The following is a 22,986-nucleotide window of genomic DNA, read 5'->3' on the forward strand; positions in this document are numbered from 1 at the left end:
GGCAAACCCGCCCCGTGCGTATTGTGACAGTTTTTGTATTATGAATTTTTAATGGCTTAATAAAAGCATATCCTGATTGATATTGACAACAAGGGATGGCTCTTTTTGAGGAGTATGAATAAAAAGAATACAATAGCAAGAAAGCTCGACAATTAGGTATTAAGATTGCTGAATATTAATATTCATAAAAATGAATATTATTATTTTTCGCTAAAAATGATGTTTGGTGGAAAGGTGTAAACAATACAAGGATTGTGTAAAAGTTGTAAACTCTGTAACGTCACAACTTTAGGAGATTTTGCACAAAAACAATCTCTGCGCGCCAACTTCGCCAGGTGTTTTTGCAAAGCTTGCAAAATGTGGTATACAAATGTTCGGCGTATTTGAAGTATCAGCGAACTGCGCACGGGACGCGACTTTCAGCGACCGCAGTGCGCATGCGAGTGCGCCCCCCGGCGCCACAGCTAAAATAAGTCGGGCTGGCTGGGCAAGATAAATAGGCCACAACGAACTTGGCGTTTCGCAAAAGCAGAAAACGCGAAAAAAACATGTTTTTCTCGTCGCCCGGCATACCGTGATGGAACCGTTGATTTTAAATAAAGAATTTCAAAGGTTCGTGCTGACTATAAGTCGTAGTCTGTGCGATCAGTGAAATGCATCGCTCGAAGGTGTTAATTTTTGTAGGAAAATAGCTTAACTGTAACTTTGAGCACATTTCGTTGACGATTTTTCTCAAAAATCAAAGGAAAATAAGTTAACAGTTGGCTTTTTTTCGTGTTATTTGATTTGCTTTATGTGGCTGTTCAAAGTTTTTTTTTCAGGAGAGGCTCAAGGTTGTCTGGTTTAAGTTTCGAGTTCATCCTAGATATTTGATCGAGACTAAAAGACTTGTTTTCCACCAAAATCACTATTTCACTGTAGCTAAAGTTTTCCGGTGCACATTCATAAATTTCGTCCCACACGGTATACAATGCTATAGGGTAGCATGGAACATTCTAAAGGTTTAATGTGCCATTATATATGCGTTTCGTCAACGGCGTAACCCGTCAATTCCTATTTTACAGCACCAGAAGTATTTCGGTATTACTTTGATGCTAAAAGGTAATTTTTTGTTCGGCATAATATAGTTTCAGTTGAGCAGAATGATATGTTGTAGGGAGTGGTTTTTGTGTATTCCAATGTTATGTTGTACGTAACGGTTTTCTAAAGCGTGACTTGGAGATATGTTGGTGAGCGTAACGCGTCACATATGTTTTCGCCTTTAGTTGCAATTATATTGCCCTCAAGACGATTGCCTGAAAAGGTTCGTTGGCACTTTGATAAAATTTTGCCGGAAGAACAATTGTAACGCGTCGGTTCTATTTTACAGCACCAGAAAACGACATAGATTTCTGCCGCTTAAAGATAAACTCGTACAAAAATGAAGGCGGTTTTCTTAGCCGCTATGCTTTCGATCTGCCTGCCTTCCGAGATCAATGGACAAGGCATAAGCATGTATGACAATTGCCTTAGAATCGCTGCACAGCCGACAAACAACCAATACCCGTATAACTACAACCCCTACAACCCGTCGCCTAACCTACCCTGGTACTGCCAGTTCCTTAACCCTTTATTACCCTCAAACTCACCCTACTGGTACTTCACCACCCCTCCTTCTTACTTTACTACCAAGCCTACTACTACGAAGACCACTACCACTGCGACAACTACAGCTTCAACCACCACTGGCTCGTCGCTTTGCAGATACGGCAAATGGACTGAATGTTCTTTAAACGGGCCAAAATACCAATTCAAAAGAGCACCGGCATCTCAATTCTACCTTTGTCCGACCAGTAAGTTATAGTTTAACATTCAGTGTACACAAGTCATTTAAAAAAAAATCCCAGTCAAGTCATTGGTAAAATAACTTAAGTCCAAGTCAAGTTTTTTTGAATAAACAACAAGTTAAGTTCCAGTCCAAGTTATCGGTTACACGAGTCAAGTCCAAGTCAAGTCATAATTGGATAGAAAATTAAAACGTTAACTGATAAATTCGTCCGCGCAAAAGACTTAAGTCAATTCAAGCTAATTAAAAACAAGGACTTAAGTCAAGTCATTGGACTTAAGTCAATCATAATTTCCGATTATTATCAATATCAAAGGCCTTGATAATGATTCTACGTCTATATTAAATAATATTCAGCCGTTTTTGTCGAAACCAAATAAAAAGTCTTTAGCCGTATTCCAATAGTTCCCGATAATCAATATCGAAGACCTTAATATTGATTCTACGTCTAAATGAATATATTTTTCTCGGAAACAACAAAAAGTCTTAAATCCGTTCGATCGCAGAAAAAAGAAGATGTAAAGTTGGAGCGATCCTCGGTGATCTTTTCACGGCCAACTTCATGGCGCCTTCGGCACCCAAGGCCAAAGTGACAAGACCACAGGGACAGGAAAATCCCCAGGTCGGGAACCCGGGGCCGGCTGGGAACCCTGGGGGCGCAGGGGCCAGCGCTGGAGCCGGAACCGGAGGGGGAGCCCCTGTAATCGGCGGGCCAGTCATCGGAATTCCACCTGTTTTTCCGGTAGGGCTGTTTGATATTTGTTTTTATTCCCATACCGATATCCGATATTTTAGACAAAAAGTATCGCCATCCAAAATGTCCTAAAAAGTACTTCCATACCCGGTGCCTTGGATAAAAATTTGACCAGTGATCTATTACCTAGTGTGTGTAATATACGATGTGCGTTTAGGTATGTTTTTAAAATAATGTTTAAAGTCGTTTTGTCGTTTTTTAAATAATATTTAAAGACAAACATTTTTTATTTTACTTGAAATTGCACCAAGGATCAATCTTTTCATTTCATGGTGCGTTTACAATCGAGCGCCGTTGACGCTTAAAAAACTTGCAAAATCCGTTTCGTTACTTTCCATCAAACTTTCTTGCCAAGATCATCCCACCGAAGTTAAAGTTGCCCTCGGGAAAACACATGACCTGTGAATTGTGTGTAATAACTCGCAGCATCTGACAGATTTCCTGAATCGTCCACTAATAATTAATTAATATACTGGTATTTCTTCTAAAAATGTTTAAAAATTATGGAGCATAATGGTTGGAGGTTGTAGTAAAACGTACTAACAAAATCAAAGCTTATAATACAGAAGTAGGTAGCATTTTGAACGTTTTGAATGAATTTTAATTTAATATCTCTTTGGAACACTATATACGGATCTGTTCATAAGTTTAATGGTGAAAATAACGGCCCAAATAGACGTAAAAAGCGACATGTTTTATTGCTCAAACGTTTCGACAAATGCTCATGCCATCATCAGTGATATGAATAACGATATATTCGAAACGTTCAAAATGCTACATACTTCTGTTTGGGCTTAGATTACGATTTAAAAATTAAATTCCACCTTTTTATCGTCAGGTGTTTGGCCACAACCAGTTCTTCGGGGGAATTCCCGTGGCCCCAGCGCCCCGCCCCCGTCCGCCCCCAAGCATCTCGCGTTTCCTGAACCTCGGGGGCGACCCTCAGACCACAGCTGAGCCCCCAAGCACGACTAAGAAGCCCCAGACCGTTGCACCCACGACTCCCAACTGCACCCAGGTTTACGAGCCGGGAAACGGCCGAAACCTGGTGTTGGGAAACTGCAACAGAGGTAGATACGACTTCAGTGCGGCGGCGCGACAGAAACGCATGGTAAGCGCCTTTTTTTATTTTGTCAAAAAAACTATTAAGTATGTTGTTTATGTTTTAAGTTTATTAGTGTGTGTTTTAATTTGCAACCAGTTGTATGTAGCAGATGTTTATACTTAAATTATTTTCAGAGAGGCGGCCAAAAACGCATGGTAAGCGCCTTTCAATTTTTTTAAATTTAAACAATCTCACGTGCTAGACAGCTAGAAATTGGATGTGTAATCATAGTTAGGTATTCTTTTAATACAAAATGCACAAAGTCAATCAAATTGCCAGTATTCCATTTTTTGGAGACGTCTCGTATGTCAGCTTTCAATCAAGGGGACTACAAACCTTTATTGGAAATCAAATTTAATAAGCATCAAAGTTCTAGAAAAAGATATGTAAATAAGATCATTTTTTCTATGAATCATCTATTAAATCTTAGGATTCGAACAACAACGGCTAGAAACGGATGTAGAGGCCTAGTTAGGTATCCTTTTATTGATGCCCCAATTACGCGGCCAGTTATAATTGATATTTGTTTGTTGGTAAGCAATTTCCTAATGGTTGTACTGGTACTTCTTTCGGTGCTCAAACAACATAATGTTTAATCAATGTGTATTTTGTCAAACAAACGTCTAAGTAAATAATTGTGCTGGAATAAAGATGTTTAATGTGCAAAACTTTAAAAAACACTAAAAAATGTTATTTGACAAAACAACTTAAGTCCAAGTCAAGTAGTTGTCCAAAATACTTACTTAAGTTAAGTGGGTTTAGCAACCTTTTTTGGCTTGCGGCATCCTACAGAAATTATGAATAGTTCGCGGCACCCTTGCTTGTATTTTTGCTAAGTGATTAACTGTAACGTTACAATAAACTAAATTGAAACATCACATTAACTGTGCAACCGGGTTGGAAAAAACTTTTTAATTATTGGCACATTTAACGTACACAAAAAATTGTATCAAACAGCTTACCAATAAATCAAAAATTTAAATCCATTGAAAATATCTCTAGACACCTTTGAGCGTTAAAAGTGGCCCCTGGTGCCGCGGCACCCCGGTTGAAAAACACTGACTTCTGTCATTATAACACTGCTAATATGTGTAACGTTCGATGGTGATTTTCAGACGCCGTTGAACGAAATCAAACGGGACCTTCTCATCATGATGGACGAGAGTGGGAGTGTGGGAGTGGAGAGATTCGACAAAGTGAAGAGACTAGCTGTGGCCATTGTCAAGCGTAAGTTTGCATTAAGTCGTACATAACAGCAGAATACTCTAGCAAACCTAGCAATTCAGGTCAGACACAATTAAATGATCTTAAAAGATATATGGGCCTATATATTTCAGCAGCAAAGGCACCGTAATTACATCTTAATTCGAATGCATTCATAAAAAAAGTACACCGATAATGCGTGCAGAGGAAAAATACTTAACCCCGAACTACTGATCCTTTACGAGTTACAATGTGTTGTCGCACCTTACTACTGCGCAGCGTTCGACTCGGGACTAGATGAGTCTCAGTATTTATTTTACCTATTTGGTGATAAATCTCTCTAAAAAAATGGAGTTCAGGGGTATAAAAATTTTTAAATAGACACAAGGGTACATTTTGTTGTTTATTAAAACATGTTGGTTAAAGCCATTAAATGAAAAACTTATCATTTGAATTTTTTTTAAATTAGGAGTATATATCTCCTGCTGGCCAACAAATCGGAGGGCTTTTACATAAATAAACTTTATCCTACAGTGCTAAGCAGTTGCACTAAAGGCCTTCAATGACTTTTTGTTCTCTGCAGGACTGGGAGCGTGACACATCAGTATTGACTTTAACCGGCTTATATTAAATCTAACTCTAGCAAGAATATCAAAGCCCGTACAGCAAATAAGCATTTTGTAAACCTTTTAAGTAATTCTTAATAATGGCTGGAGGTTGTAGTTAGACATATAACGAATATCAAAACCCTTATAGAAGTAGGGAGCATTTTGTAAACGTTTTAAATAACTCATTATGATGTTGAAAATAAATAAACAGGTATTCGAAACATTTAAAATACTACTTACTTTTGTATAGGCTTTGATATTCTTACCACGTCTAACTACAATTTCCAACCATTATGCACCAAAATTAGCTTTAATGCTTATACTGCGTAAGAAACTTAGCGCAAAGCAGCAAATAATCCAAACAGCGACACGAAAATGTCACGAACTGTGATTTTTGAAATGGTAAACCATCAATAAAACGAGGCAGAAATGTTAATCTGCAGCTCGTATCCGACAAGGATTAGCCAAAATCGATTCGAATCTCGTTTCATTTCGTTCGGAAATCACCGAATTAAAATTCGCCATGTAACGAACCGCTGTGAGTCATAATTGTACGACAAAGCGCTAATCCGAAATGGACATTAATTTACAGCATTCGTGCGATGTTTTGTTTGTGTATGTTTGGGCGAAGATCGCATCAAACTGAAAGCCGCGGAATTCGCCAGAAACGCTTAATTTGAAGAGGTCAGGACAAATTGCAGCGCCAGCACGTTTCTTTAATGGCTAAATTGGGTCGAGCGAAATTTCCCGATCTTAATCACGACTAATTTGAGAAAACCGTAGCGCCCACGGGCCTTTCGCGGTTTTAGCGTGACGAATATTTTCACATTTTTGGGGATTTAACGATAGCGTAAAACGATAAGGTCCGAAGGCCAGTTTGTTGAAATCAAGTCGGTTTGGTAACTTTTTTTGTCGTGACCTTTTCAATTTAAGAATTAGTCTGTTAAAAATTCCATGCCACAAAATTAAACAAGTGCACCACAAGGATATGCATCAAACGATGAAAAGACTAAATAGACCTTAAACCAGTATTTTGTCGACCTGGGTCGCGACCCAAAATGGGTTCCAGTTGATTTGGTTGGGTCGCCGACTACAGTTGACTCCAGAATAAAAACAAAAATGGCTTATATTGATTAAATTAGTAAAAATTAAAAATGGCTTCATTTGATTAAATTAGTAGAAAAATGGCCGATTGGTTGCACAAAAGGCGGTTTGGTAAGTTTTTTTATTTGTGACCTTTTTAATTTAAACAGGAGTCTGTTAAAAATTTGATGCCAAAAAATCAAATAGGGGAGCACCACAAGTATATGAATAAAACGAAGCTTGCTATTGAAATAATACAAAGACTAAATAGCCCTTAAACCAGTGTTTTGTCAACCTAGGTCCTAACATTGGGTCACTGTTGATTTTGTTGAATCACCGACTGCAGCTTTTTGATTGGGTTCGATTTATTGATATTTTCATAATACTTGAGAAAATTGCGAAAGCTAAACAAAGACATTAATTAACTTCCCACGAATAAGAACACTTGGGACATACATGTGTACTAAACGTGTAGTATGTGATCAACTACTACAGTTGACTAAAAAAATTATTAAAACTGTTACTGATAAATGTCTTATATTGATTAAATTAGCACTTATAAGAATAATATCGTGGATTTTGTTCGATTACAGGGTTCAATGAAAATAATTAGGCCGCCAAGGCTTCGCAATTATACTTACGCTTAAGATTGCGATCCCTACCATATGACTTTTTTTAGGAGGATTTGTCCTTTTTTTTCAAGAAAATTAAATGATTCTCGGAGGACGCTCAAAAATGCCCGAATGTCCTCTTTTTTCGCATTGCGAGTTAGTTGCTCATACTTTTAACAAGACTTTTAGGCTAGACATTGTATTTATTTCCCCAAAATTACTGTAGCCATGAAACATGCTAAATTGCTGGTTTAAAAAGGTTTTCCACCAAATTGCCTTACCAGCCCTGCCTTCTTGATTGTTTTTGCAAACATTGCGCCAGAAAAATTGCAACCGAACCTCACACGTAAAAAGGCCCTTAAATAAAGCAAAGGTGTGTGATTATTCACTTTAAACGAAGGATTTCAAATCGTCACTTATTAATCTTTTCGTAACTGTGAACAGCAAAACCAACGCGCTCGCAACAAATAGCGCCCGAGTCGCCAGCAACACCAAATTTCCTATCGAAATCTAATCCAAGAATCCCAAAACAATCAAACATCCCGAAAATCACTATAAACCATCATTAGACTTAAACGAAACATTTCTACTTTCGTTTTACTTGCCGGCCAAAAAAATGTCCTCTTTTTGGGTGCTGAAAATATGGTAGCCCTAGGGATCCCAGAAGCCAAATAAAGGTTAAACCCTGCGTTGAACCATATTCAAGCAACATTTGTACAGATTTTACCTAAAAAAAAATTTCTTAACTTTTTTCGGTTCAGTTTTGTGCGGCAACATTCGCTACCAGCACGACTACACGCGCATCGCGATAATGTCCTTCGACGCGCAAGTTCATTTCCACGTCGACCTGGACCGCTTCTACGGAAGTCCCAAAGCGCTGGCTGATTATATCACCTCGAAAGTCATGTAAGTTGTTATTTTGGGGCCAAAATAATTAGTTGATTTTGAAAAAAAGGTTGTAAGTTGAATTTAGGGCCCCTAAAAACTTAGGATTTGAATCAACGGGAAGACCAATGGCTGCCCAACTTTCATGCTAAACGTCGATATGAAGTGACAAAACCCTGTCTTAAACTTCATACGTATCACCAGTGTTGTAATGACTTAAGCCAGTGATTTGACTTAAGTCACTGTTTTCAAATGACTTGACGTAACTTAAGTCGTTTGGTCAAAATGACTTGACTTAAGTCTTTTGGACAAAATGACTTGACTTAAGTCTTTTGGACAAAATGACTTGACTTAAGGATTTTGGACAAATGACATAACTTAAGGATTTTGGACAAATGACATGACTTAAGGATTTTGGACAAATGACGTGACCTAAGGATTTTGGACAAAATGAAGTGACTTAAGTCTTTGGACAAATGACTTGGGTTGAAATACCATGTTTTTTAACTGTTTTTAATGAAATTAGGTTATTTATCCTAGTTTTGCACAAAAAAGCAATTTGCTTGCTATATCGTTTTAAGGTGACTTTAACCGTGAATCAGATGACATTTTAGAAAAGAGGGCCCACTACATTTATAGTTTCTCGACTTTTTTTCGCGTCGTCCTAAATACTAAGCGTCAATATAATAGGGCAACGTTGACGACCCAGTTTCCTCAATGAACTTTTATAAGCCTAAAGTGCACAAATTGCAAATAAGAGTGTAACTACATTTGAATGTTATAATTATGAGCCATGTCTTTGTATGGCTTTGTAATTCCCTCAAAATTTTAAAGATATCTTGCTCAGAACCAATCTCAATATATCTAACTATATAAAACTACTGCAGTTGGCAAACAGGGACACAACTTTGCATCGTGACCCATAGGTTGAGAATCACTGTCTCATAGGTTGAAGGGTTCAGTGGTTCTCAACCTTTTTTCTTTCGTGGTCCATCTACGTTGCAAAAAAATTATGTGGCCCAATAGTTTTATAAAAAAAAACAAGTAAAATGGATTTAGAACAAAACACAGCAAAAGATATCTCAAAACAGATTATTTATTCAACCGTGCATAAGTGAGATACTTGCGGCCGAACAATAAATTTACAGTCCTTTTTAATTCCTCCCCAAGGCATTATTCCTATAAAATTAAATATAGTGACACAAATGAAACTAAATCTAGTTTTTTAAATTGATCTGTGGCCCACCTCAAATGTTTTTATGGCCCACCAGTGAGCAGGGCTGCGGAGTCGGAGTCGGACTCGAGTAAGACCACGCAAAACTACCCGAGTCCCGAGTCCGACATGCGCATGCGCGGTATCACATTTTTAAACTGATATGGCCGCCAACTGGAAATTGTAAAGGTAGAATAGCATATGGTGCAATATTTACCAACCATGTATTGTGAGTGGATAAGTTATATGACACCCCTATAAGTGGATTGCTGAATATCCACGTTGTTTTAGTTACGTAAATTGGGAACACAGGCTGTAGAGTCAGGGCCGGACTCATGACTCGACAAAATCGCACGTTTGACCGGAGTCGGGCTCGGGAGTCGGACTCGTTTTTTTTAACCGACTCCGCAGCCCTGCCAGTGAGCCATGGCCCACTGGTTGAGAACCGCTGGTTTACTAGGTCAACATCTGCTAAAGCACAGTACAATTTTTTGTTTAGTTACAACAAATACACCCACGGCAAAACGTGCTTAAGCAATGCTTTGGACTACGCTTACAACACCTCGTTGGCGAAAGGAGGACGAAGAGGACAGGACAAGATTGAGCAAGATATTATTATGATCACTGACGGGTAAGTCGAGTATAAGGTGCACTCTCTAACGCTATCCAACCAGACTTGAGCAACTATAGATATATCTAGTTTCCCAATTCAAAGAATTAGAGCGAAATGCGGCTTTTTTAAATATCAGTAAGTAATGTTTATTTTCTATAGCTGAAATTTATTTAAACGAGAAACAGATTGATGCGCTATACGGCTGGGGCAGTGATGGGCCCAATAGACCTTTCTGTTATTCTAATCTAATTTGTAAATTGCTTGTGTGCTCTAATTCTAGTTCTAATCTAATTCGAATTTCACCAAAATACTACTTTGTCCAACGGAATTTTTAGTCTCTCATTCGAAACAAAGAATTTGTGTTAATACTATTTGGTTAGAACGACTTGTTACTTTTACAGTCTGAAAAGCACATGCTGTGCTAAAACCTAAAAAAATAGCACCAACCAGTATAGTAACCTAATGAAACATGAGGTTATCATTCGATGTAGAGCACAAATCAAACTGAAATCTTTGTTGAAGCCTACCTAGGAGATAACGGAATGGCCTGGTAAAACATGATATAGCCTGTTAAAAAGAACATTTTGTTACCTACACGGCCTACCTGCAAAAATCACCTAACGTTCCGGCTGACTTTTACCAAACAATGATAGACTGCGACTGAGCGGCGACTTTGCCATCGTAATGTAGTGCTGGAATTGTTTCGCCAAAACATGGGTTTGTTGTAGCCTATAATACTTATCTTCGAATACATCGACTCTGCCTTATTTATTAAAAAAGAGGCTTTAACCGAACTGATAGATAAGATACCAGGTGTGAGTTAAATGAAAGCCACTGTGTCAATCCGTAACCTGTACAATATTAAGAGCGCGTAGACTTAAAAAATAAAATTGAATTGCCCGCTTGAAAGTAAATAGCCTAATCATAAAGATAGAAAATCATATTTACAATCGAACTGGCCTTTACAATCAGCTACAATTTTACAGATGATATATAACACTAGGTTTGGGCTATGTAGCGGCATCTGATATGTCGTACCGCTGATGTTTAACAACCATGTCGTTTTTTTCAGTTGTGCCAACTGTGCCACCCCGCCGGGACAGACAGTGGTGCAGGTGATCCAAGAAAAGTCCAACTTCTTGGCGGACAACGGAATCCACGTTTACGTGATCGGTATTGGACTCAGGGAGAAGTGCAAAAACATATTGAAGGTTTGAAAACGGAAATTTTGTTATAACGAGTAGGCCTACTTTTAAAACGACCCAAGTAGTCTACCAGTCAAGTCATTGACATAAAAACAGACATTAACTTATTAAAATTGTTCATTTTTTCGATTATGAGCATTTACTTACATGAAACACGACAAAAAAGAAACATCGAAAATGATTTTTCAAGGTGAAAAAATAGTGATAAATAACCCAATATTAAAAAAATGATTTTAAAACACTTAATTTTAACCCAAATGATTTGACTTGTCCAAAATACTAGAGTCATGCCGAGTAATTTTTCACAAAAGACTAGGTACTCAAGTTAAGTAGCCTAATTTAATAATAGTGACTTAAATATGCCTAGGCATACACTTGAGAGAGTAAAGACTAAGTATGAGGAAGGCTATATACAGTCGCTATACCTTACCGGTTGACAGTGGACCGATTTTTTTTTCAGATCCTTGCACAGGGGGGTAGATGCTATCACTTTTTCTATCTGGACAACTGGTCGTATGACGTTGATGCGTTTATTGGATCACTTGAAAACCCAAAACACAACCAATGCTTGAATGTGTTCGAGAGACCTGGTGGACAGTGCTTGGTCCAGGCTGACGATGTATAGTGCTGTTTTTCGCGTAAATTACAAAAAATGCATAAACTTCATTTTGTGTTTATGTATTGTTGTGTAGAGTGCAGTGGTTCTCAGCCGGTCCGCTAAATATATTACAATTTTATATCTCAATAGCAAAATGCAAGAAGTTGAAGGCTTGTCCATCAATTTAGACTTTCGCCAGTTTCGTAATTTGCAGCATTGTGACGTAACATAGAGTTATGGGTCTACTTTGGAATTTAACGTACGTCACAATGCAGCAAGTGCAAGTGTGGTGCCCAACTGTTAAAAAGTAGGCAACTCGTTAAAGTCTTACTCTTTAAGAACAATTGTATGTAAAAAAAAACATCCAAAATGGGCGCATAAGACGTATGAAAAAAGCAGCAAATTGCTCATTAAATTGTGTTTCCATTCTTTGGTTTTAAGCTGCAGACTTTTATCGTAATTAGAATTTCAGTTGATGTTGATTTTTGAAGGTCCACCGGTTCGCTAAATTTGTTTTGAAATTTTAGCTGTCCATAAGCTCAAAAAGTTGAGAACCACTTGTGCAGTGTACATTAGAGATGGTGTAAAATAAAATTTGTGTTCGCTGCCCGCACGGGACTTTATTAAAGTTGTTCGCAAGCTGCGCTGCACCGCAAATTATTTTTAAAATTTTAAGCTGCGCTGCACCGCAAAATTTGAGCACTATAAGCAATATATTCCAACACTTAAAATAACACTACAAGCCCCTAGAAAGATAGTTCAAACATAAAAGAACGGACAACAGCTTACTTTTTAGTGATGAAACATCCTTGTGTAAACTGCTTGCTATTTCTTTTCAATTACCTAAAAATAAAACTTTAACATTCCGCACGCGGTATGCGCCACGGCGCGACAAAACTTCTAGCTTTATTTACGCGCCGCTGTGCGCTTAGTTGGTCAAACCGCGCAAGCGACCGCAAACGCTGCGGGTTGACATCTATAGTTGTACATGAAATGGATCATAGAAGCCTTATAATAAGACTAAAAATTGCAGTAATTTTTAGCAAAAACAAAACAAAAATACGTGGGTAAAGTATTTGGAGCTTTACTAAAATGCTTCAATAAATATTTCTAGTTGTTCAAACGTTTAGTGTTGAAGATCTATCTGCTAAAAGTTCCTATTTGCTCAACACAATTTTCAATCAGTGGTAAAACAAGCATGTGGCAAGGTTGGGAAAGTCCCTTTTTTGCCATTGCATCATGTTACGTAGTATTTCGAATAATATTGTAAGATTTTACTTTTTTTCTGTTTAAATTTCCATGGCTTAGCTCTTAACATTCAGACCAGGTTCTTAAACTTTTTTTATCGCGGACACCTAAAGAATTTAGGGAAGAATTTTTAGAGATGACGTCATAATTTTACGTCACAATGCAAATGTACTTGAGAAATCTTCCACTTATTTAAAAGAATGAAATGAGTTGTCAAAAATAGACTTGCAAGGAAGATATAAATAGGAGAATAAATATAATATTAATACTTAACCAACCCAAACTTAAAAGCTAAACCGCACGCTGCACCCTAACCAAATGTGGTAGGATTCTAGACCAGCACCCAAATTGGCTTAGCTAAACGAATCTGATTGTATAAAGCTCCCACAGAATGCAGACTGGGTCTAGGGCGTATAACTACCAAAAAAATTGGACTTGAGGGTGTGAAATAAATAGCCCATAAGCACTTCTCGAAGCAATTTATCAGTCTAACAAAATAATTTAAATGAATTAGGGATAAATCATAAAAGCAATGTGAATCTGGGAAATCAATCTAACCCCGTAGCACATGGAAAGTATGGCAAGTGCACCTGGGATTTATTTTTCAACAGAGTAGGTCTGCACCTCCATAAAATTAATATGCATGTTTTTTTTCTTCGTGTAATATAGTGGTGGGGTTCACTTTTGACATTAGTTGCACCCAGTCACCCCAGTTTTTTTAACCCTGGCACCCGCAAGATCTTGTTGAGATCTTCCATACTTTCCAGACAGCACCACATACCCGTTCTTTCTTTTTTGTATTTAAAACTCATTTTGTGTTTCCTTTTCAGACAGAGGCTTTGTTTCGACTAGAAAAATAGGTTCATTTTGTGTGTGACAAAATGCCCACAGTTGGTGTAAATAGAGATCAACTTTTCCGAGCTCTGGGTCGTACCTACACCGAAGAGGAATTTGACGAGTTGTGCTTCGAATATGGAATCGAGCTTGATGAAGTTACGTCAGAAAAAGAACAAATTCTAAAAGAGCAGGGAGAATCTAAGGCTGTAAATGCATCAGATGAAGTGATTTACAAAATCGACATTCCTGCTAATAGGTACAACTATTATTCACTAAAGATATACTAGGTATCTGGCAATTAAAAAAGTTAAAGATTTTTGTTTTCTGTTATTTATCAACCAAAATAAAATCCTGTCATTATAGACAATCACTTTAATGTCTGGTTTTTCAAAGAAGCTGAAAACAATTTTTATTCACTTTGTAACACAATACATTGGTTTTATTCACAATTATCAATATTAATATAAACTCCATAATATCTAATAAAACTTTATTTGTACGCTTATAATGACGTGAGTTATTGCCCAAGCACCTGAAATGGAACAAATATGTTTATTTTATCAAAAGTAATTGCTTTTTATATTTTTGCTAAAATATTATGTAGAAAATCCAAAAAATCTTGTAAAATCAAAATTGTAAGAATCCTAAAATCAAAACAAAAAAGTTCTGATAAACTTTACCCGAAGTTCTCTCGCTGTCATCTAACATTCAATTTTTAACAACTTTCAACTTTCTAGATATGATCTGCTGTGCATTGAGGGTATGGTGCAAGCGTTCAATGTATTCCTGAGAAAATCACCTGCTCCAAATTACCACAAAGTGGCACCACAGAGTGGAAATAAGTTAAAGATGATCATCAAGGAGCCCACTAAGCTTATACGTCCGTTTTGTGTGGCTGCCGTTCTACGGAATGTGACTTTCAACAAAGAAATTTATGAAAGCTTCATTGATTTGCAGGTAAATGCATTTTTGAAGGTTGTGTGTTTTATTTGATATTTATGCTCAGTTATATATAAGCATGGTATTATAACTATTTTAACATTGGAAACTGGGGCAATCACTGAACGGTCAATATATAAAAATCCTTTATACTTTGGAAATAATGTTTTAAAACATAAATAGCTATATATATAATGTTTGGCACCATGTTTCAGCACTTAATGGTCATGAGTGGTCATGCTTTAATTTTTTTTATTTCTTTATATAAATTCAATGTTGTGCATTGCATAGATAGTGTTCATCACTGTATGTGGTTCAGATAGTGTTTATCAATCATCACTGTATAACTATATATAAATTATAATTATATATAAACATGGTATTAAAATTATTATAACATTGGAAATTAAGGGTAATCAATTATAATCACCAACAGTACATATTATTTTATTTATTTATATAATATTTGGCACCATGTTTTAGCACTTACTGGGAACGCTTATAATTTTTTTACTTGTATATTTTTCTGTATACAATATTGCACATTGCATAGACTGTCGTCTTCACTGTATATATTTCTACCTCTGTATTTTTTTAGGATAAACTCCACCATAACATTGGCCGCAAGCGAAGTCTAGTTTCTATCGGGTCGCACGACTTGGACACAATCGAAGGGCCTTTCACCTATGATGCTAAGTCCCCGGAAGACATTAGCTTTGTCGCTTTGAACCAAGAAAAGGAGCACAATGCATCCCAACTTATGGAGCTCTTTGCCAAGGACTCCCATTTGCGCTTCTACCTGCCAATTATTCGGGACAGTCCTGTCTACCCGGTGATTTACGACAAGAACGGTGTCGTTTTGTCGATGCCACCCATCATTAACGGCGACCACAGCAAAATAAAGCTGACAACAAGAAATGTTCTCATAGAAATCACAGCCACTGATTTGACAAAAGCCCAAACAACGCTCGACACAATCACAACAATGTTTTCCTGCTACTGTCAGGAACCCTTCACAATTGAACCTATGGATATCGAGCACTACGACGGAAATTCGATGGAAACGCCGCAGTTGAAATACAGGTACCTTTCATTTGTGGAAAGTTTTTTTTTTTAACAAGATTTTCTTTAATATTACAATATTTACAAGCAGTAGTTTTTGAGAATTTTTTGCTAATTGTTGTTTGAGGTTTTTTGCTAATGTTTTTTAACTTTATAAAAATCTGTTTTGTTCAAAAATCTTTTTCCTGTTTCCAGGTCTGAAACAGTGAGAGCTGACCATTTAAACAAGAAAATTGGCATCGATTTGCCAGCTGATGAGATCGCTAATCTTCTTACTAAAATGTGTCTGAGGTCAGTTTCGATTTGTAAAACAAAATGAATTCAAAAAGGGTAAACTTGCTATTATTTAGTTTTTTCAGCGGTGTTTCATGAAAAAAGGTATTTTTTTATTTTAGGATTATAACTAGGGCAATTATTTTTTGACTGAAATTTTTGTCACAAAAAAAAATTATTGGTTAAAAATTTTCTTACTTTATGTCAAAAATAAATCCCCATAGTTATAACTTTACGGGGGAAAAATAGATTTACTGCACTATAGGCTAAATGCGGATTGCTGATGCAGCCTTTTGCTAAATGTTTGCCAAAATCGTTTTGAAAATTTGTTATATTATTCTTATTACGTTCAAGAAAAATATAGATTTAAAGACTCATTTCTTAACTTGACACAAACTTCCAGTCTTCCATTTTCATACAAAACCAGTGAATTTAAATTTGTCTTGTCAGATCGGAAGTGACTGACAAAGATAATGGCGAAATCCTTGTCACAATCCCACCAACTCGGTCCGACGTGATCCACGCCTGCGACATCGTCGAAGACTGCGCGATCGCCTATGGTTTCAACAACATCGAATTCACCCTGCCCCGCTCCGTCACCATCGGGGGACAGCAGCTATCCATGAAAATCTCCGAACGTTTGCGGGTGGAGATGGCAGCTGCTGGGTTCACGGAGGCGCTCACTTTCTCGCTTTGTTCCGTTGATGACATTTGCAAGAAGATGAGGAGGCCTGAAGGGGAGAGGGAGAGAACGGCTGTCAAGATCGCGAATCCCGCCACTCAGGAATTTCAGGTTTGTGTTGGTCTTCTGTTTCAGATAATTGATGTTTTAATCTGGATAAATTGAGGTTTTTCCCGGAAGGTAAGGCTCTATGATCTTTATGTAAATATGTACATTGAGTATCAGCCAGTAGTTCTTTAAATGGATGATAAATAATTGGTCAAAATGTTGTTTATTGAGCAGGAATCATCAAGCTTGGCCAAACAAAACATAGCACGTTCTTGGTGGGCTGTAATAAATTTCCAGTAACAATTTTGTTATAGTAAAGTGCGGCTTTTAACACTCTTAATCAGGGTCGGACCTAAATGTGTTATACAATTAAAAAAAATAGGCCTAAGTTATACTAAAAAAGTAGCAACTGCCAAGCAAAAAATGCGTTTGTGTGGTTAAATTGGCAAACCTTTTAATTTACAAGACGACATGACGCACTACATACACACAAAATAAATATGCACATATTTATTATACTGTTTTTATATGATTATCATAAAAGACTCAATACATCAGAGAAAATATTATACAATGTTGTATAGATTAAATAGAGACACTTTCCTTTTCGAGACTACGAATAATTTCCAATTATAGTTTTATGCGCACGGCCCTTTGGTATTAAAAGACTCGCCTAAAAATGTTTTGCCTCTTCGTAAGGGTAAAATAGTTAAAAAATATGAGGCATGACCTTGTGTCAAGTTTAAAAAGAGACTGCAGGCCGGATGATTTCCAGTGGCGTGTCGTAGGTTGCCGACGCCTGTTATAGGGTATTTGAGCTCTTAATCTGCACCCCCCCCCCAATTTTATACAATTCTTTAAATCCTATAATTTGATTTTTTTACTTCAGGTTGTTCGAACCACCCTGGTACCTGGTCTACTCAAAACAGTTGCTTCCAACCGCAAAATGCCTCTACCCATGCAGGTGTTTGAAATCCAGGAGGTTGTTCTCAAGGATTCATCGGTCGAAACAGGATCAAGAAACGAACGGAGACTGGCAGCTGTCAACTACAATAAAACACCCGGGTTTGAGGTCATTGTTTAATATATTCGTGTTGCAATGGAAGATACGCAGTACACTCATGTCACATATGTGTTCAAAACTGTGATCTAGCACTTCTGAATCCAAGCAGGGTTTTCTAGCCTGCCCTGCTTGTATTATTGATTGACAGATTCCGTTAGTCTGCGATGGCTTTTGGTGTACTTTGGATACGTAAGCCGTAATATTTGGTTAAAAAGCAGCTTCAGAAGGGCTAGACTCCAGTTGTTAACACACATATGTGTGTGTGTGTATGTCTTTCACATGATACGGTACTGTAGGTCCCCTTCAATATAAAGTTGCTGGTGCTAACAGATTGAGCAAGCATTGACGTATGGTTGTTTCTCGACTCGCTCCTCTCTGAGCCTATATATATAGGTCAGTTGGTAAAGCGACGGTCCCGGTATGGTCGGAGGTCTTTAGTTCGAACTTCACTGCAGGCTAGCAGTTTTTCTAGCCTGCCCTTTTTGTCTTGCGGCGTCCTTACCGAAATTATAAATATTTTGCGGCACCCTTACTAGTAGGTATTTCACTACAAAGCCACAATGAACGAGATTGAAACAGCACATAGCCACTGTGCACAAGGTTGAAAAAAACCTTCATGATTTGTTGCACTCCTAATCCTTATATCCTTCACATTGGCAGGTGATCCACGGTTTACTTGATCGACTCATGCAAGTTCTTGAGGTGAAATACGCCTCGGTAGACCCAACACTGAGGAAGGATGGCTACTACATCAGGGCGACTGAAGACCCGTCCTACTTTCCAGGAAGGTAAGTCTCTCAGATCTTCTTAATCAGAACACAATTTGTAGATTTTTTTAGAACAAGATTGCCATAAAGTATTTAAAGTATCTTTGAATGTCTTTGAATTTTTTTACGTATTGAAGTCTTTGAGAAACCCTATGTTTTTTTTCAAAATGTCTTTGAATAACTCTAAATTGATTTACATTAAAAAAAAGCCTTTGAAAAAACCCACGTATTTCCAAAATTCTCGTCTGTCTTTGAGTTAATTTACGTATTGAGGTCCTGTGTCCAGATTAAGTTATGTGTTTATAGAGTGCCTTAAAAAAACATTAAAAATATATTTTTAATTGTTTTTACCTTGACATTAATACTGTTTTGTTCTCGGATTTTATTTAAAAAACATCGAGCAGCCCATTTTTGGTGTTTAAAAACTTACCATTTTTTTGTCGAAAAGTGTTTAAATTTCTTCGAATTTTGTTTTCATAAAATTGTATGTGAGGGGCAACACTATGCCATATTTTTTATTACGTAACTTGTACAGATATTCCTTATTTTAGGGTGAAAAAAGTTTGTCCATTAACTAGTTTAGTACTCGGTTAACTGTTTGATTTTTTATTTAAAATATCGCGAGAAACAGCCTTTTAAAAAAATACTTTAATGGTCTGTTAATTTTAGTATACACTAAGCAATTGACTTAATCTACTTGTAGTTTCAATTTTAAACCTTTTACTCCAGGTGTGCCGAAATCATTTACCGCGGCGAGAGTGTGGGAAAACTGGGCGTTCTGCACCCGGAAGTGATTTCCAACTTTGACCTTGCCTGCCCGGCTGCCGCCTTGGAGGTCAACCTGGAAAAATTCTATCAATAATCACATCCAGTGGCCCTATTTATATTCATAGCGAAAATGCACTAGTTGGGGCGTGAATGAAAAACTATATATTTAATGTCAATTTTTGTCAGATGTAACTTGTGTAACAGAGACACATAGGTGGCGTGGTTTGTAACCTGTTTCGTCCCATAAGCCCTTCAGAAGCACCTATTGTCCAAATTACCCTTTTATAAATAATGACTTTGTGGCCAGGTATCAATTAATGAATAAACATCAACAGAATGACCGATTAATTTGCATTCCAATAAACTTTAACATTTTTATCCATTTTAAGCAGATCTGGGCAAACTGCGGCCCGGCCTATTTTTCACTAAACATTTTAAGCATAAATAAGCCTTTACGTTTTTTTCTTGATTAGAATATTTTGCTCAATAAATTTAGACTTGAAAGGCTTGACCAGTTATACCTATTGCTACCAGCTTGTTAAAACAAGAATGAATGCAGCTTTCTTTTAAATTGAATCACACTTCATATTATTTGTATTTCATTCTTCACATCTCATTTTTGACATAACTATCCAAAGGCATTTTCTGTTTTCCCTGTCAAAAATATTTGCTTACCGCAGATTTAAAAAGGACGCTGCTTTGTGTCCACGTTTAAAGATAGCTTGTCGTATCAATATTAAAGTTACCCCTATACAATTTTAATCACAGGCTTAGACGTTGTTTGGTTGTACAAACGTCGTATAGTAGATTTTGTAAGCGGTGTTGGTGTACCTTGGAAAATGTACTGATCTGCTGTTTGCACGTTCCATGTCATTATGTCTTGTGTTCTTTACGAATTTAAAGTCATTTCACGGTAAGCTGGGAAACTTGTCGTTTCCATGAGCGCAGTAGCCTACGGCCAGCTATGCTGTTGCGTAATTTTCGCCATTTGCGCTCAATTAATTGAAATAAACTTTCGCGGAGTACTTTACTGATTTGGTTGGGCCAGGTTTGGACACAACTGGTCATATGTATTTTAAAAACGGATTATTTTGTTTTGGAGCTTAATGGTTAGAGAGGTTGTAGTAAGACATAATAGGAATATTAACGCCCATACAACGTTTCGAATAACTCCTAATTCATTTTCAACATAGTGAGAAGGCACTGATTTATGTAGGCCTATATATACCGCTGAGGCAGACGACAGAAAGAAAGATATAGGGAGAAATACACTGCTTAAACCGGGCGTGCGGCGATTAGAATGTAGGCCGCCGATAGCAGATTATTTTGTGTTTCGTGAAGAACCTTGCTGCTATTGCTATAATGGGAACTGACCGGTGGGAAGTTCCCAGTATGGGGTCGGTGTGGGAGATAAAGATTGAATCCTCGAAAGGCCTACTTAACTTATTATTCGGTTTAACTCTTTTGGTACTACAGTAAATAGCTACCGGTAAGTACTTTTTTATCAAAATTTGCAACCCACAATAAAATAACGTACCTAATCAAAGCACATAAAATCACCTATTATTTACCAATTGAAAATAACTTTTAGTTGTTATTCCAAAGTTGAGAAGAAAGTAGATGTCCAGGGAATTTCGTTTTGGTTGTTTAAATTGCAAAATCGTAAACAAAAAAAAAATAAATTTGTTGGATTTCTATGATAACAATTAGGGCAAATCATTTTTTTATTTGTCATAAAATTTTTCCTGCAAAGATAAAATGCCTTTCTGTTTGCTAAAGAGTCACGTTTAATCATAGTTTCTTCCCATTAATTGTATTTCGATGTAAGTAAAGTGGAAAAACATGCTTTGTTTACACTTATTTCCACTCGCGGCGCTGCTACATTCGGTTAATTTCGTACGTTTCCATGGTTAGAATGTACGCGGGATCTGTTTCTTTAAATTGATTTAAACTTCTTGAATAAAATAATGAAAGTGGCTATTTGACCTGATCGCTCTTTTAAGCTTGCACCAATAGGTGATTATTTATTGATTTGGGTTATTGTTGGGGTTTGTGTTTAAGTTTCAGTGGTGGTACCTAATATTAAATTTAATTTTGTGAGTTTTGCATAATTTCCATAATTTTTTGCAAAAATCTATTTAAATTACTTGGTTAGGCGGATAAGTAGCCCTAGGAAGTGCCTATGGGCTATTTGACCGAATTACTCTTTAACGCTTTTGCCTGTTAGTGATTATATGTCGATTTAAACTACTTTATTGACTAGATGAATATCCCATTTCTAACTAAAACATAATTAGCTTGAACAATTGACAAAAAACTCCGAAAGCAAAAGTTACACTTTTAATTCGCTAATTAACATTTGAGTTTTAAGAAACAAAAGGGTAAAACTTGCGGCGCCGGTCTAGAATCCTACCACAACAAACATTATGTTAGCGTTTGGATTTGGGTAGGTTAAGCAATATTATTAAATAATAATACTTGACTCACCCCAACACTAACCGACACCCTAACCCAAATATTGTGTGTGCTTTTGTAATTTTTTAACAATGTGTCAGGATTGTAGACCGTTTCCGTTTTTTCTAATTACTTTCAATTTTGCCTCTTATCAGTTATCGAAGGGATAATATAACTTAGAATTAGCATCAGCTAAATACAGAATGTAATACAGTACTAATAATAATATATTTGGTGGTTGAACTCGAGTCATGGCTCTTTTTGAATTTTTCCTATTTCAGTTTGCTGCACGCTTGCTTTTCAAAGTTGATTATAACTTAATGTTAATATTCATAATTATCAAAGAATAATATATCTTCATTTTTTTATAAAAGTGTGAGCGCGATGATGGGTTACCGTACGTTACTCTGAGCAATGTGTTCAAATTTTAGATTTTCTATTAGAAATTTCTATTGTGAACGTTTGAGTTGCTTGGTTCAGTTTTGCTGTAATTAATATACATTATGGTTTCTTGTTATTTTTCATTCAATTTTTAGTCAAGTAGATTTAACACAGTGCAAATGTAATACATAGCTTTAACTTGGGAAAAAAGGTTCAAGCGTCAACTATGCAGCGCACTGAGCAAAGTCAAGAAGCAATACAAAAGGTAAACAATTTCTTGATTTAGTATGACAGCTGTATAACTGCATCTTAATGTTAAGTACTGCATACTAGAAATAAGTACTGTAGTACATTTACCTTTTTTAGGGATGTTCAATACTTGTATCACAATATTTTTAGCGAAAATTTTGCCTATATTATCTGACACCAAATTACGATTTTTTTACTTTTACCTAGTTTTTAAAAATTGAAAACATTTTTGTTTTGAAATACTAACTTAAAAAGTTAATGGATCGGCACTGATACTACCCGAGTATCAGATGAGTACTATACAGTTTACAGCACTACCACTTGATACGGAGTATTGGCTCCGATCTGATATTAAGGGGCATAATAGTATTTAATATTACATGTTTTCAATATGCAAAAAAGCAATTCATATAAACAGTAGAAAACTTGTTTTTTAAGTTAAATCAAAGCTTATTTTGGTTTATGTTTTGTTTATCAATGTTGACGTCAATAAGTTAACTTTAGATATTTTC

The 22,986-nt window shown here is 36.6% G+C and overlaps 3 protein-coding genes across 3 annotated transcripts in view; all 3 read left to right on the plus strand.

Annotated features, from left to right (window-relative positions):
* Positions 1 to 692: 692 nt before the first annotated feature.
* LOC146134860 (uncharacterized) lies at positions 693 to 11,781 on the plus strand. Its single transcript, XM_083395318.1, has 8 exons — positions 693 to 1,832; positions 2,332 to 2,567; positions 3,418 to 3,690; positions 4,800 to 4,911; positions 7,951 to 8,095; positions 9,787 to 9,918; positions 10,973 to 11,111; positions 11,566 to 11,781. Exons 1-8 carry the CDS (start codon positions 1,421 to 1,423, stop codon positions 11,728 to 11,730), a joined length of 1,614 nt encoding a protein of 537 aa, XP_083251444.1. The 5' UTR covers positions 693 to 1,420; the 3' UTR covers positions 11,731 to 11,781.
* Positions 11,782 to 13,794: 2,013 nt separating this feature from the next.
* LOC146134861 (phenylalanine--tRNA ligase beta subunit-like) lies at positions 13,795 to 20,415 on the plus strand. The gene is made up of 8 exons (XM_083395029.1): positions 13,795 to 14,044; positions 14,526 to 14,745; positions 15,326 to 15,810; positions 15,985 to 16,080; positions 16,513 to 16,855; positions 17,682 to 17,864; positions 18,516 to 18,643; positions 19,352 to 20,415. Exons 1-8 carry the CDS (start codon positions 13,833 to 13,835, stop codon positions 19,482 to 19,484), a joined length of 1,800 nt encoding a protein of 599 aa, XP_083251155.1. The 5' UTR covers positions 13,795 to 13,832; the 3' UTR covers positions 19,485 to 20,415.
* Positions 20,416 to 22,414: 1,999 nt separating this feature from the next.
* The window catches only part of LOC146134862 (dynein axonemal heavy chain 6-like), a 205,502-nt gene continuing 204,930 nt past the window's right edge, over positions 22,415 to 22,986 (plus strand). The window contains exon 1 of the mRNA XM_083395693.1: positions 22,415 to 22,490. Within this exon, the coding sequence (XP_083251819.1) occupies positions 22,452 to 22,490 (39 nt within the window). The 5' untranslated portion in view covers positions 22,415 to 22,451. The remainder of the gene's footprint in view (positions 22,491 to 22,986) is intronic.

The sequence above is a fragment of the Ascidiella aspersa genome, chromosome 8 (genome assembly GCF_963924565.1).
Source record: "Ascidiella aspersa chromosome 8, kaAscAspe10.2, whole genome shotgun sequence".
NCBI classification, from domain to species: Eukaryota; Metazoa; Chordata; class Ascidiacea; order Phlebobranchia; family Ascidiidae; genus Ascidiella; species Ascidiella aspersa.

Bases quoted from the DNA above. Each gene is read 5' to 3' on its own strand.
- LOC146134861 (XM_083395029.1), top strand. From the start codon at position 13,833: ATGCCCACAGTTGGTGTAAATAGAGATCAACTTTTCCGAGCTCTGGGT. The intron at 14,045-14,525 runs GTACAACTATTA...TCAACTTTCTAG, and splicing joins ATCGACATTCCTGCTAATAG to ATATGATCTGCTGTGCATTG. The intron at 15,811-15,984 runs GTACCTTTCATT...TCCTGTTTCCAG, and splicing joins ACGCCGCAGTTGAAATACAG to GTCTGAAACAGTGAGAGCTG.
- LOC146134860 (XM_083395318.1), top strand. From the start codon at position 1,421: ATGAAGGCGGTTTTCTTAGCCGCTATGCTTTCGATCTGCCTGCCTTCC. The intron at 4,912-7,950 runs GTAAGTTTGCAT...TTTTCGGTTCAG, and splicing joins AGCTGTGGCCATTGTCAAGC to TTTTGTGCGGCAACATTCGC. The intron at 9,919-10,972 runs GTAAGTCGAGTA...CGTTTTTTTCAG, and splicing joins ATTATTATGATCACTGACGG to TTGTGCCAACTGTGCCACCC.